Consider the following 16,680-nt stretch of genomic DNA (forward strand, 5'->3'; position numbering starts at 1 on the left):
CCACTTTTATATAAGGGCTTAACAACTGCTAGCTTCAATGCCTCAGGAAAAACTCCACTACTAAATGAGTTATTTACTATGTAGCATAAGATATCAGCAATTTCATAAGAGCATTGCTTTAGAATTTTATCAGGAACTTCATCATATCCTGAAGAACTCTTATTTTTCATTTTCAGTGTAGTATTTAAAATTTCCTGACTAGTTACTGGGTGCAGGAAGAATGATTTTTCGAAAATATCGTTGTGTCTACTAACGTATTGTTTGCTAGATAGTTTATTGTTCACGTTATTAGTGATAAGCTTTTCCACTTCATTCGTGAAGTAATCGTTAAAAGCATTTGCAATTTCAGCCGGATTTTTAATAATTTTATTTTGACAAGAAACGCTAGTTATCTTAGAGGAGGGTTTTCGTTCCCCAGATTCTTTCCGAATAATTTGCCATGTAGCTTTCATTTTATTTGAAGCTTTCCCAATGTAAGTATCATTCTCTAACATTTTTGCCTGTTTTATGACCTTATGTAAAACTCGTCTGTACATTTTGTGGTATCGTTTAAACACGGGAGTACGGCACCGTCGGGATAGTTGATGTAAATAGCGCATTTTTTCTAGAGAAACCTTTATTCCAAAAGTCTTCCACTTCGAACTGACATTTACCGATTTATTTATCTTAAATTTTTGTTTAGGAAAAGCAATATTAAAATAATGAGTAAATATACATAAAAAGGAATTAAATTGGTCGTTAACATTACATTCAATATAATCATCTTCCCATGACTCAGTTTTCAACAAGTATCTGAAATATGCCACGTTAGTGGGTGTAAATGAACGCCGTTCAGACCATTCCACGCCCACGTTTGTATTCTTATTTTTTATTTTTGTGTAAAAATAAAGAAGTTGAGCATTATGATCAGAATAGCCTAGGTTTAGTACATCAACATGAGATACGAAATCATCACGTGGAATTATAATTTGGTCAAGAGCAGAGATTCTTGTTTTGCCTATTCTGGTAGGAGTATTTACGATAGGTTTCAGATTAAATGATGTGCAGAGCGAAATGAGATCTTCTTTTTCTTTGCTATTATTTAGTAAAAAATCAATATTAATATCACCACAAATTACTAACGACTTTTTAGAGGACGAGAATTCCGATATAAGGCTTTCTAATTTATTCAAAAAGTTATTGACATTACTGTCTGGCGTGCGATAGAGACAGATAAGTATTAAATTATGATCGCAAAATTCCAGTGCTACAGATTCGAAAGTTTTCTCAACGTTCAATGTAAGGGTATTCGTTAGAATTTTGATACGAAAGTCCTCTTTGACGAATATGGCAATACCGCCATGGGATATATTTTTCCTACAATAGTACGCAGATAGTTTAAAACCTGTGAGTGAAATTGTTTCTATTTCTTCTTTATTCATCCAGTGCTCCGATATACACAAGACATCAGTTTTACTTAATTCATTTTCCAAAAGAATTTTTAATTCGATTATTTTATTTCCTAATCCTTGGACGTTGTGGTGTAGGATTTGGAGACTGATATTTTTAGACTCACTTACGTCTTCTACTTTTTGATTAGGAACATTACCGGTAGTTATATCTACTGCTTTTAGTAGGGGAGTATTACTTTGACAACTTACATTATCTACAGCATTTAGATCCGAGATACAAGAGGGCATACCACAACACACATAACCTATATTACTTTTTTTGTCATAACAATTACAGGAAACTTCTCTATGTTTATCTTGCGGGAGTGAAGTACACGTCATAAATTTCGCTTTTCTGCAGAACTCGTAACCCATAAAAAAGCATTTGCTGCCTCAATAATCCAGAGACCCTTCTCTTTCCTTTTGCATTTAGATGTAAACCGTGACTAGTGTAATCCTGTCTACGCAATGCACCTAAATTAACAAATCTAACATGGCTGTACTTTCTAGAGATCATTGCATTCACCTGCATATTAAATTCAAATATTGATCTGTTCACACTACCGTTCGGCCTATGCGGAAAATCATACCTATAAGGTGATGACAATACTACTGTTCTAATATTTCTTTTACCTGTGCTTTCAAGTGCTGTTTCTAAAGATACTAACACATTCTGGGTTTCTAGTGGATGGCTTAGGTTATTTATTAGTTCCACCAGTCAACACAACACAATCGTTTTCATTGAGATTACTAGTTAGTTTGTGAACCTTCTCAACGATAGATTCGTAGGGTGCACTTGGTTTCACAATGCTGTTCACACTAAGGCCAGTATTTGCACAATCTTGGATAATAGATGCTGTGAGTTTGTAGCCCCCCCTCACTCCCATTCCATTTTAAATTTCCCAGTTACTGTTGGCTGAATTGGAATGAGGCTCCATGTACTGTTCGTCGACGCAAACTGTGTTCTAGTTTTATCCTTTTCCATGAGTTGGAAGCCCTGTGAGTAGTGACTTGCGTTTCCTGTTCACCGAACAAAAGAGGTGCAGTGTGGTCAAAATGATGCAAAACATAGTTCGTCGAATTCACACATCATCGAGACTCACTTTTATTGTTTTTAACATTTCAATTATTTCGCCTTAATGGTGAACTCATTTAGCACCGTTCGATATGTATATTTCTTATAAAAAAAACATTTACTATTGATATTTTTAAAATATTTCTTTGTTATGAGTAGCGCAAGCTTACTGACGCTCAGTAAGAAGGCGCGGGTGTACTCGAAAATGGCTGCTGGCTGAATTGTTCTGCATACGTCGTGTTCGCTAAGAATCTAAGGTTTCTTCCATCATCTACTAAAGGATTGTAAATCTAGTTCGGTATCAAACAAAGTAACGTCAAAGTAAGTAGGTAAACGTAATATTTGTGCAAAACCAAAAAATCTATGAAAACAGCACTTGACATTCACGACGCCAAAAGCCAATGATTTATGAACATGGAACCCTAAGGAATAAATAGCAAAATATATATGCAGTTGAGAAAGAAGAACTAAAACGGAGCCTAAATTATGATCATTGATCAAACTACAAACATCTACGAGAAATTTCACCAATGGGAATAACTACGTGACCCCCCCCCAAAACCATCAATTTCCAGCGCAACGAAATTTAGTGTGAATAAGTAGCGTGTGTAAGTGTTTGTGCATCGTATAATTTAAAAGTTTTAGCCGGCATTCACAGTCCATTATTTTCTTTAAGAAAGAAAGAAATCAATAATTCACTATTATTTCTTCGTAATATTTGCGCATGAAAATCGTTATGGGCTTATGATGTGCTAGTGTACGTTGAGTAAATTTTATAATAATATGTAATAATATTGTATACGTAAGTATTACACATAACTTGTGTTAATTGAATAAAAGTTACATATTGTACATGTTTGGTTTGCAATCACCTTTACTGTGTGCTCCACGCAAATCACTACCGAAATGGTGGATTTTCCATCTAACTACTTGTGATTATTTTGTTGATGTCAGCAGGCGTGGTGAGGGCGGTGGGCGCCCGAAGTCGCAACCTCAATTGAGTGTCGCATTGGTTCGAGATCCTGCTTGGAGGTTTGCGCATGTTTTATTTTAGTGTTGTCAGCTGTCCGGCGAATGTCCTCTTTCCATCAACGGTTAAAATCCACCGCAGGTAAGGCGTATCGAACAAGACTCGAACTCAGAAGGGTATATGACTTAGCTTATCCCGAATGGGACCAGGTAAGGAACAGACCCTGCAGGTCATAAGAATGGCGCCCGAACAGGGACAGAACCCAACACGATCCAATCGTGTCATAATGCACAGTTTCTTAAATGACTGTCCCCCAGTAGTATAACTTTTCGCCTGTTCTTTTCTTCGGATCGAGAAGAGATTCCAGTTGACTTCTTGAAACTTCTAGTACCGGTACATTGTTCTTGACTGTCACTCTGTGAAAGAATGTTCTGTTGTGTTTTATTGGATGCACTAATATTGCTAACAGATTTCGCGTGTGCTCCCATAATGTTCTCCTGTACCCTTGTAACTGAGTTAAACTTCCTTTCACTGTTTTTCTTTACTTTATACTGCATGTTCATTTGTGATGAACTTAGTGGAGCTACTGCTGTTTTACAAATTTTATGTAAGTTAGACTGTTGATAACACTTGCACTTCTTTGAATGTTCACACTTGCCATAATTTACTGTTTCAATTACGTCATTGTTACTGCTTATGCATTGTTCTTCATCGACAATAGCAAACCTATTTCTAGTTTCTACATTTGATATACATGCAGAAAGTCGATTATTTCTTACTACTTCTGACCACTGGCCATTTCTATGAATTTGACCTTGCACTTCAGGACACTTATCATCTCGTTTTTGAAGTTCGTTTAATTTGCCTTTCAACGACTCTACATCATTCATCAAAATATTTATTATTTCTTGTAGAGAACAACTTCCTGTTTTGTTTGTACACAATTTGCACAAGAGCGTTCTGCTATAGCACTTTCTACTGGGATATTTGTACCCATCCCTCGTACCCGTTTAAAGCCACAAATTATAATAAGTTTCTATCAATTAGTAAATTCATAAACAGGAGAAGGAATTTATTTGTCTTACTCTAAACTGCATTTATGAGAACCATTTACAGTTATTTATTGTTAGGTAAATTCGGATGTCTGTCAACTAAAATATAAATGGACGAACATAATCGTTATTCATCACTCATAGAAAACAATCTCAAGCTGTATTAAACTGTTACGTGAAAGCCCTTGAGAAAAGCGAAGTCTTTCTTGAAATGAATTTAATATTTCAAGAACATGTTCATTCTCTGCTGTTAGAACACATTTGTGATCAAAAGTGGCAATTTTACAAATTGACAATGTAATAAAAACGTTATAAATTGAAATTGGATGATATATAAAACAAAATAGTTACTTAAAAACCACAGTCGCAGGTGGACTTTGGCAACTAAACATTAGTGGTAAAGATAATTCTGACACTGTCCGCGATATGCAGTCCCTTCCGTCACGGAGCAAACATCTGTGTGAAATTGTTCCTAGCATAAGTGTCTAGTAAATGTTGTAGAATTGGTTTTATTGCCATATCGCTTTGTTTTTACATTGCTCATCTGCTCGGTGTTGGTAGGAGAGCCTAGGGAAACAATGTAGAAAATCAACAAACGGAAAATTCCCCTTCTAATGATATATATCTTTAAGACTACAGTGTGCTTTTTTAACAGTTTTTTTACCAGTTTTTTATAAATTGCTACCTTAATTTTCTGCAAGGGTTCAATTTTATTAAAAATCTTCTAAAGAAATATGATGTTACTTCTCCCATTTTACAGCTATTATGAACTAAACCTGGACTATTTAGTTACGGCAATATATCGCTACTTTTATTGTCAGATACTGTATATGACGACACCCATGATATGTTGACAGCACCGTAAGATACGTAAGTAACAAGAATTATTTGTACTATTACTCTATTTTCATTGTTAGATTTAAGAATAGTACTAAAGTTCATGATTAATTATTTAAACCAATATTATCACTTACCTGGAGGAATATTCACCCCTTGAATTCTTCGATTGGGATCCAAACTCATCATAATTTCTTCTGGTGTTTTGAAAGACTGGATAACTGGAGGTTGTCCTGTTTGAGAAGTTAATTTTTCTGCTAATCCAGCACTATTACTGGGTTCAATACTACCAACAGCTCTAGACCCTAGACCAATGCGATCCCGCGAAACATCTAGAAGAGGTAAGAATTTGCCATTATTTAACTATTATTTGAGTTACTCCAGGTCGAGCGTTTACCAACTGACAAGAGTGCTAACGCTAAAGGCTAAAATCTTTCAAGTATGACTACAATCTCAAGAGCAGCTGCTCGAAAATTAAACAGTTGAGTTGATTTTAGTTTAGCGTCCTTTTCAGCAGCGAGGCTATATGAGACGTGGACCTACTGATTAACGTGGAATCCGAACCACATGAGCTCTCGCCGGGAATCGAACCCGCGTTTCCCACGCCAAAGGTTCATTTGCTAACCGCTTAGCCACGGAAAGGATCTGCAAAATTAAAGAGTCTGAGTTTGTAGAAGTGTAATATGTCACGATCGCCAACGTCTAATGCCTTCGCTATATCGGAGTATATACCATCTTCTTGTTTACTTCATCAAGAATTTTAAACAAAGAGTGTAATTAATGGTAAATTAGTTGAATTAGTTGTTCGCTGTGTCAGAAAGTTAAGGAGATATGGCGATAGACCGAGAAACCTAATTCGAACTAAAAAGACGTGATTTACACTTATGTAAGGAGGAGTGAATGGAAACGGGTCGGTAATTGCTAATCTCACGTTTAGAACAGGATTTCAGAATACCTCAATGGTTTCCTTCCACCTAGTTGGAAATATACAAATTTTTACTGACAAATTCGTTATAATATGAACAGGTGTTTTCAGTAGCTCTCAGAAGCTTTTTCAGCATAAGGTGGAAGAATGATCGGGCTCATGATAATGTTCTTGGGGACATGATTCTCATTTAGATGATTTTGAAATTTTATTAATTTTATATTCACACAATATTTCTTATAAATAGAGTGGAATGTCGAGGCAGATTAGTTCGGTGGTTCCTAAAGATCAGTAATAATAACAATATGAAAAGTCAATGAGTTCCTGAAAAATCTCTTAGAAGAATAACGTAAATGTTAGTAAAAAATATGATTAATAAAATAGTTCAAATTAAGTAACAAACTTTTTAAACTTTTTGGTCCGCGCACAATGGGTTGGCGTGTGCAACATTGCAAAGAAATATCAGTTTGGAGATGGAATATGTTATTGGGAGAATGAACTCAGATTTAAACAAGATTTCTCTCCGTTACCAATCTAACTCGAAAAGTATCATTATGGAAACCGAAAGTGGTTATTGATTTTTACAACTTCCTGTTTCGGTAGAGATAGACGATATTTTGAGATGCTGAATTTAATTTAGATGCTAATGAGTACCGTTTATATTCTATGGCGATTAAAGCTCAAAACAAATGGGTGACTCGTAATACTTTTGGTTAGTATGAAAGTTTAAAGAGAAAATGGAAGCTATTCTTGGGACATTGAATCAACAAAAATCTATTTCTATATCATAAATTTTCTATTTCTATATTTAAGCCACAATTTCTAATAAGTTTCTATCAATTAGTAAATTCATAAACTGGAGAAGGAATTTATTTGTCTTACTCTAAACTGCATTTATGAGAACCAATTACAGTTATTTATTCTTAGTTTAACTCGGATGTCTGTCAACTAAAATATGAATGGACGAACATAATCGTTATTCATCACTCATAGAAAACAATCTCAAGCTGTATTAAACTGTTACGTGAAAGCCCTTGAGAAAAGCAAAGTCTTTCTTGAAATGAATTTAATATTTCAAGAACATGTTCATTCTCTGCTGTTAGAACACATTTGTGATCAGAAGTTTCAATTTTACAAATTGACAATGTCCTAAAAACGTTATAAATTGAGATTGGATGATATATAAAACAAAATAGTTACTTAAAAACCACAGTCGCAGGTGGACTTTGGCAACTAAATATCAGTGGTAAAGATAATTCTGACACTGTCCGCGATATGCAGTCCCTTCCGTCACGGAGCAAACATCTGTGTGAAATTGTTCCTAGCATAAGTGTCTAGTAAATGTTGTAGAATTTGTTTTACTCTCCTCGGTGTTGGTAGGAGAGCCTAGGGAAACAATGTAGAAAAGTAACAAACGGAAAATTCCTCTTCTAATGATATATATCTCTTGCTTGCTTTTTTAATGTGCTTTTTTAACAGTTTTTTTTAATAATATTTTTACGTCCGCTTAGAAACAACTGAGAAAATTTAGAATGCCTTTTGCTTCTACTCTCAAAATTTCAACTCAAAAGTCCGAAAATTGTACACTGTAGCGTTAGTTGAAAAATTGCCGCCATTTTGAAATTTTACGTTGGTTCGCCGCCAAAATACATATACAGCTAATTTAGAGTGTCTCGTGCTTCTAGTCTGAAAATTTGTTTTTAAAAAACCGAAAATTGTGGTTTATAGTGTAGATACATGCTATTTTTAGAAAAAATAATGCCGTCGTTTTTTAAAATTTTATGTTGGTATGCCTCCGAAATCTATGCAGGATATTTAGTGTATTTAAAACCTGAAAAACCGGAAGTTGTACCTTGTAGTGTGTGTGTGGTACAGGCAGACAAAGGAACAAATGTAGATCGTGGCATTCCAGGACTCTCAGTAACGTTCCCCAAATACAGTATGAATACCAAATATATTATTTTAAAACAAAGATATAATTCATATTATAAAATAAATGTTTCAAAATATCTTATATGGCAAATATTTTCCAGCGTAAAATAAATGGTTTTATTGTTGAAGTTCATTTCCGAAACTCTGCGCGTTCAATTACGGGGGTTTCCCTGGCACTAGCAAGACGGTTGTTTCTCGAAAATGAATTTAAAACAATTAATAAAGAGATAATTCTTATTTTATAAAGTAGATGTTTCAAAATGTCTTAAATGAAATTAAATATCTTCCAGCTTAAAATAAATGGGACATTCTATGTCAAATCAACAAGTCATCAGACTGACCATCTCAGATTTTTGTAAAAATTGGTGTACAGCTGTATTACAGTGGGAGATGAAAAAATCCCAAATATTACCTCTCCTCCCCTGAAAGTGTCTCCATACACGGTGTTCAAAAATGTCAAAAAATTGCATTTTTTCAGTTACAGTGATTATTAAAAATTGCCATAAGATGGTTAATATGTGCACTAGAGACGTGAAACAAACGCCATTGGAAAGCTTAAAGATAACTCTATAAGTTGCACTATATTGAGAAACCTGTAAATTAAAAAATAACACTTCAAAAATTCAAATTAAAATTTGAATTTTAAATTTTGCATGGAAATTTCCCTCTGAATTTGTTCAAAATTGTTCAGATTGTAGTCTCATATGCAGAGGCGATCATTCCCCAGAAGAGGAAACTTTATTGTTTTATATATATAAATAAAATCCATCTCAAAGTTTGGAGCCCTTAAAAGTAGCATTTTGACAAACCACCGCTCCCCCCAGAAGTCGGTCCTGGATCCGCCCCTGCTCATATGTGTACTAAAACAGCACAAGTTTTATTTTGGGCAATCAATGGTATCCGATTAAAAATTCAACATAAACCAAGCATTGCATGATATTGACAATGTGAATATCTGGGTTCAGATCGATAACCATTTGCCTGGAGTTATTTACCTGCAGCATCAAAGGAATTTATATTCAATTTCATTTGTTTCTTTATGTATTCATTTGAATTTACACAATTATCCAGTTTTCGAGTTATGTAGAGAAATATTACGTTTTCGAACATTACTCAATAGAAGTCATTTTTCTTGTTAGTCAGTATGGAAGTTTCTATTTTTGTATTGGTCACATTGACACACGTTATTTTCATTCCTTGTTTCCGTTAGGGTGTTTTGATCTGTGGTTTCAGGATTGCTGTCAAAGATATGTGGAAGTGGATAATTGAAATAGGAAAACGAATTTATTGACTAATTGTTTGTGCTGAAAGTGTGTGAAGTGATTGTGAGCAGTGTCACTGTGTTTCATAACACATTTGATATTTGGAAAAAGGACATTTGGAAAAAGTGGCGTCAGTGACAGTTTGGCAGTACAACTCGATCCGTAATGTTTGTGCTAAAGATAATGGTAAATGCTTCAAATGCGTAAATAAACCCACAAATAATGAGCGCAGCTTCTGCAATAATATCAGTATAGGCAACCAGGCTAAAGAAAAAAGTTCGAGTTGAGCATCGAGAGCTACCAGGACAAATTGTTAATAACTATGAATATTCTGTCGTTGATTCCATGTTGCAGGAAATTGGAAACCTTCGAAATGAAGTTGAAAATCTACAGAAGATTATCGAAGTTCTACATGAAGACGTGCGCAGTCTACAAAATAGTGATACTAATAGTAAGCAGACACTTGACGGTACTCTAAATGCAACCGAGAAAAAGTGTGCGTGGAATGATATTGTCAAGCAAAATGGTGGTGCAGTAAATTATCGTGATCCAAATCAACTTAATGAATCTTGCGTATGATCACGAATTACGTTACCAACAAATCAAAGCAGAATGAAAATATATCCGTGTACTCCCTTAGTACAAGGCACATTTCATGTCAACAGACAGACCAGTAGAACTAACCCAAATGGAAGTGAGTGGCGTGTTGTGAAAGATACAAGAAATCCTAAGAACAGAAAAAATAATCTACCTACTAAAAAACAGGATATTCAAATTTTCAATAGATATTCGCCATTAGCTACAAACGAGATGGGTAAACGGGTAGTTGAAATTGAACGTACGGAGTGTGAGTGTAAACTGGTTCAGGAAAAACCTGCAAGTAAAATCGGGAAAGATTGCAATATTTTAATAGTGGCAGACAGCCACGGTCGAGGTATTGCAGAAAGAAACAAAGAAAGAAATAGAAACAAAAATGTATTTGGTTTTGTGAAACCAGCTGCCAGTGTCAATGAACTAATAAAACCAGCTCTCGTAACTGGGGAATCCATGCTTGATAAGGATGCTATTGTCATAATTGGAGGGTCAAATGATGTAGCAAGAAACGAGGTGAAGAACTTAATAAGCACCCTGAGAACAACTTTACCAACTCTTACACATACAAATGAAATAGTCTCTACGTTACCGCATCGCCACGATCTAATAGATTCTTTCATAGCGAACAAAGAGGTACATGAAACAAACACTAAAATTCAGAATATTTGCAAGCGATTTAGAAATGTGAAGATTCTTAATACAGGGTTTTCATAAAGTCTGGGCGGATTTAATTTGCTTATAATTTTCATAAAAATGCTTATAATGAAATCAAATAAAGTGCAAACGGTAGCGGAAGGATTAATTTTTTCCTTGGCAACACTGTTAGATAAGCGGCAACTCTGAACACGTTGAGAGAGGGAAAGGGAGGGCAAGGGTCAGTTTCTTACCAAATTCCATCCATTGTTGTTTTCATTGTTGTTTCAATGTTGACTGTTAAAAGTAAGTTGTAAGCTGTATTGGTGTGCGTGTCTTTTAAAGAAATAAATAAATGAAAAACTCCTCTGAGAAGACTATTTTTTTACCGTATCAAAGATGGCGTCGGTGAAAGAGAAAGCACAATGTGTTCTGTGGTACGCACAGCTAAAATCACCAATTCTGGTGTGTCGCAAGTTCACCAAAGAGTTCAAAAAGCCGGCACCGACTGAGAGTGCAATCCGAAAGTGGCATGCTAAGTTCTTGGAGACAGGAAGCGTCCTGGACCGTCCTCGAAGTGGGAGGCCGCCAACATCGCCTGCAACAGTGAGCAGGGTAAGGGAAAGCACCATCAACAGCCCACAGAAGTCAATTCCTAGACGGTCCATGGAACTCGGAATTCCACAGACAACCGTGTTTAAGATAGCCAAGAAGACGATCAAGGCCAAAGGTTACGAAATCAAGATAGTCCAGGATCTTCATGAAGATTTGGACATCCGGTTCAACTTCTGTGACGCCATGCTCAAGCAGTTGGAACATGGCGACGTTCTCCTTTCAGCCATCATGTTCTCAGATGAGGCAACCTTCCATGTCTCCGGGAAGGTTAACCGACACAAGTATCGCGTTTGGGGCACGGAAAACCCAAAGGAATTTGAGACATGAGAGAGACAGCCCTAAAGTGAATGTTTGGTGCGCTGTGTCCTATGATCATCTGAATGGACCGTTCTTTTTTGAAGAGGAGACCGTGAATGGAGATTCGTACCTGGATATGTTGCAGAAATACCTCATTCCGGAACTGGAGGCACGTGGAATCCAGAACGACATCGTGTTCCAACAGGACGGGGCACCCCCTCACTATGCAATCAAGGTGAGACAGTTCCTTGACAAGAAATTCCCTAACCGATGGATTGGCCGCGGTGGCCCGACCGCTTGGCCGCCAAGATCACCCGACCTTACCCCCTGCGACTTCTGGCTTTGGGGTCATGAGAAAACGGAAGTTTATGCAAAGAAGCCAAGTGGTTTGGAGAACTTAAAGGACAAAATCAAGGCGTCTGTGGCTGGCATTTCGGATCAAACACGGCGGAACGCTGTGAGTGGATTCCAGCGCCGCCTACGCGAATGTGTGGACGTAAATGGCGCCCAGTTGGAGGTGTGGCGGTGAATGAACTGAGCTGGTGCAGATTACAGGTAAAAATTTAATCCTTCCGCTACCGTTTGCACTTTATTTGATTTCAATATGAGCATTTTTATGTAAATTATAAGCGAATTAAATCCGTCCAGACTTTATGAAAACCCTGTATTAGCAGATATCCAAGACACTATCACACGAGAGACGTTCAGCATCTTAATGGTATCGGTAAAAACTCCCTCACTGACGACCTAATCGATCTACTATCAACAATAGAGCCCATGAAAGCTCTTATAACATTACCGTTTCGTGTAATTTCCTCTGAAGCGGATCAAGTAAAGGAATCGATTTCTCGGAACAACAACAATATGCAGGTGGTTAGTACAGGGCCGGCGCTAGCAGTTTTGCCGCCCTGGGCGGTACTTTCACTTGCCGCCCCTTTAACCTGCAACCCTGTTTTGACAGAAAACGTTCAAGTGTCACGAAAAAGTAGGATGCCCTGTTTAAAAACATGTATGAAATGGAAAAGTAAACAAAAAATTGAACTACCTCTCTCGAATGATTACGTAATATTTACATGATTCCATATATAACACAATATTCAGTATGCTTGATTTCGCTGTATACCTGTGATATACAGCAGCGCATACAGAAAATAAAATTTAAAAAAAAAAAATTAGTCACAACTAAGAATTTTAATTTTTAAACTTATTTTATATCAATAGGTGTTTCCAATAGAGTTCATTGATTGAATTGATTTTTAGTTTAGTGTCCCTTTCGCCAGCGAGGCTATATGAGACGTGGACCTACTGATTAACGTGGAATCCGAACCACATGAACTCTCGCCGGGAATCGAACCCGGGTCTCCCACGCCCAAGGTGTTTCCAATAGAGTATGGAGCATGAAAATAATAGTGAATCAGCTATTACGGCAAAACTAAGTGATTGGCCTAAGCCTTATGATGTACTAGAACACAATAGTGATACATGAATTTAACATACCTTAATTGAAAGAAACTTTTCTTGCTTTAATATGAGCAAATTTCTGTATAACATTCGCGTAGTCCAATGTTTCAGCCAATTTGTGTTGTATTGATATCATCGCTAAGCTACTCAAGACACGGAAGACTTAGATAGCTTTTAATAAGCTTAAGTTTCGAAAACCTTCTTTCTCCACTTGCCACGGTTACCGGTAAGGTTAACAAAATCCTAACTTCAACACTAACATTGGGAGTAAAGTCATGTTCCTTAATTAATTTTAAAGTTTCTTTTGTTGAACTTTTACGCTTAACTATCGCGGATAACACTTTTAGTTCGTCTTTCAAATCACTGAGGTTAATATCTTTCGATTCTTCGTGTGTTAATCTGCCGGCAAGTTCAGTACCTTTTCAGACAAAAGTTCAGGTGACATATCTCTAAGATTACTTATATCGTAATAAAAATCGAAATACTCGATGTGATGTTTAAGTTACTCAAACTTTTCTCTTAAAGCTAACACAATCACGTCTAGAACTTTGTAATAAAAATCGCTCTTGTATCTTGTTTGTGGATCTTCAATAGCTTCATCCTCTGCCTCGTACTGAAATTGTCTCTTCCTCTTTCGATTTCGAGCTTGCACTGTATTACCTATCCGTGGGTCATCCATGTCTAATGCTAATGACAACTCCATCATATCAACTAAGTAAGATTGAAACTTTGCATCATTTCTGCTCCTCTCAAAGTATTCAGATATATTGTCAAGAAACCCCAACTGCATCCAACACACGAGAATCAATGCTTTGGAGACTTTTAAATACTATGTTTATGTGAAGTAAAAAATCATACCAAATAACTAGTGAGTAAAGGAAAGGAAAGTTATGCAGCTGGTTTGCTATACACAGAGCATCGACGGCAACCATTCTATCTGTTCTGTTGCCATTACTTACTTGAAGTAAAGCATCATAAACTTTCCCTGTTTCATACGAGGGACTCGTATCTGAATGGAGTCAGAGCATCAATTCGGCTCTCGCATTTTGTGGTGCTCAATGGTTTTAAGTGAGACTGCTAATATGTTCCTTTAGTATTGCCCAATGTTGAGCCGATGCAGAAAAAATTCTAACTTTTTTAGCTATACAAAAAAATGGAACGGCATACTGAAATGTGGCTGTATCATTAACGACAAGGTATAGTGAATGACTACTGCAAAGAACATAGAAGACTCGGGAATTTATTTCTAAAATTCTTTCTGAATACCTGAATGTTTGCTTTTCATAATGGAAACATTGTCATATCCTTGGCCCCTTATGTCTTCGATAGAAATGTTAATTTCCTTTATATGTTTAATTGTTACTTCTGTCAGTCCTAGACTAGTGGTATCTGTTACCGCTATGAAACCAAGAAAGTGTTCTCTATTTTTTACAGGGCATTCTCCATTACTGTATGTAATTTGTACATGAACGATTATTGTCATTTGCTCGGTACCAGAAATATCTGGCGTACAGTCTAGTATTATACTATAATATTTTGCAACTCTCAACAAAGAAAGCATTTTACATTTTATTTGTTCACTAAGAATCTGAATAATTCCAGTTTGGACATCTTTTCCCAAGTAATGGTGGTATTTATTTGGTCCACCCATGGGTCTCAAGTGGGAGTGTACCTTTGGCATACTTGGAGTGGAGCATTAGAACATTGTTGAATAGAAAAACATATAAAATATACCTTGATAATCTTATCCACCCTAGCCGAAAATCTTATCTACGTCGCTGCAAGGGAAATATTGAACCATACCTGTTTGATAATTGAAAATGAGGAAAAATGCTCTGAATTTCCTGAGTGAGTAATTTCCTAAATGTGAGTGAAGTAAGTTCAATTATATTCTCAGTTGAACAAAATTTTATTTTTCCATGTGGGCACATTACGAAGCATTATATTTTGATGGTATTCTTTCCCTTTTCAATTTTTGCCGCCCTGGGCGGTGGCACGGCTCGACCCCCCCTCGCACCGGCCCTGGGTTAGTAACAATAACAGTAATGACAGTGATAACCGAAACATACGTCGAAGTGACCATAGTGAGCTACCGGCTAAAAAGACAGTTCACAAAGAAAACGAGGGTGAAATAACAAGTGACAATAGTGAAATATCTCCCAAAGGTGTCATTGTGTCAGATAAGATCGCGCGTGTTGTGGAAAATCTACAAGCGTCAAAAGTTGAGAATGGAATTAAAAAATGTTCAAGTGGAAATGAATCGATTTTGCAAACTAGAAAATCGGCAAGGTGCAAAAAATCAACTACCTTTAAAGATGATTTTTTTTATGGTGAATGAAAAGCCGAGTTAGTTAGTAATATACCATCAGAATGTGCAAGGGTTTACGATTGATAAAAGGAATATGTTGGAAATGGTAATAAGTGACATTAAGAAAAATGTAAATTTAATATGTTTAACTGAGCACTGGTTGAATTCAGATGAGCTGAGTATAACTAACCTTCCCGGTTTCAATCTGATCTCTAGTTACAGTAGATCTGTTAAGAATAGAGGGAGGTCTTGTATTTATGTCAAAACATGTTTAGAAAATAAGGTCATAACTAAATTTAATTGTCTAAATATAGAAAAGGATTTTGAATCATGTGTAGTAGAAATGCCGTATATGAAGTTTATTATTTTGTGTGTATATAGAACTCTAGACGGCGACATTAATATTTTCTTGAAAAAATTAAAAATTATCCTTGAATCTTATATTAAAACGGGTAAACAAGTTGCCATAGTAGGTGACATTAATATTGACTTTTTAGAACCCAAAATAAATGGCCAGCTTGAGATTGTGTTGCAAGCATATAATTTAACTGCAGCAGTCAGAGTGCCAACAAGATTCTCTAAAAACAAAAACAGTGCAATAGATCAAATTTTACACAATACCGATCGTCTTGTCTGTAATGTTCAAGTACTAAACAGCAGCGGCGTAGCGTAAGAGAACTCCGGTATGCCCGGCATCCCCTGTTAATAAGAAAAAGTACATATTTCATTATATAGAAATTGTTTGCTTGTAATTATCACAATTATTTCCACTGCAATCTTCTGGCGCTCTCTCTCGACTTACTTTGACAAGAGGAACCTAAGCATGCGCGTCGCTCAGATGCACATTTTCTGTCTTTCCTCCTGTCGTATGCTATTTTCCTCGGGCTTCCAGGCCTACTGAAGCATCGGGGTTTTCGTCTGCTTTCTGTTGAATGTGCATGCGCAATACTTCCCGTCTCACTCCTCCTCATCCCTTGCAACCCTACATTTGCTTTAGATATACGCTGGCATATTCAAGTATTTCCAACTGTATATATTTTGAACTAAGCTATAGTTTCTGAACAGAACGTACGAGCCCTAATATAAAGGAAATAGAACAAAACGGAAATGGTTAGTTCAACGCATTTTTGAAGCATGCCGGTTATGTAAATAATAGTATTAAAATAGTTATGCCTTAATCGCAACTAAATGCATCGTAATTGTAATCTTCATCGTAAAGGAGCTCAAAGACACAGGCGTAAATATAAAGCATACTGTAGAATTACGGTCACCGATCTGGTAGGACAAGA

General features: G+C 36.3%; 1 protein-coding gene across 3 annotated transcripts in view; it reads right to left on the bottom strand.

Moving 5' to 3' along the window:
* Positions 1-16,680, bottom strand: part of LOC145683712 (uncharacterized) — a 194,763-nt gene that overhangs the window by 95,536 nt on the left and 82,547 nt on the right. For all 3 annotated transcript variants that reach the window (XR_014131164.1, XM_081755164.1, XM_081755165.1), the window contains one exon: positions 5,502-5,696. Coding sequence is in view for 2 of the 3 variants with exons in the window: in XM_081755164.1 (XP_081611290.1) it covers positions 5,502-5,696 (195 nt within the window). In the remaining variant the exon portion in view is untranslated. The remainder of the gene's footprint in view (positions 1-5,501; positions 5,697-16,680) is intronic.

The sequence above is a fragment of the Thermobia domestica genome, chromosome 4, assembly GCF_964235325.1.
Source record: "Thermobia domestica chromosome 4, izTheDome1.hap1.1, whole genome shotgun sequence".
NCBI classification, from domain to species: domain Eukaryota; kingdom Metazoa; phylum Arthropoda; class Insecta; order Zygentoma; family Lepismatidae; genus Thermobia; species Thermobia domestica.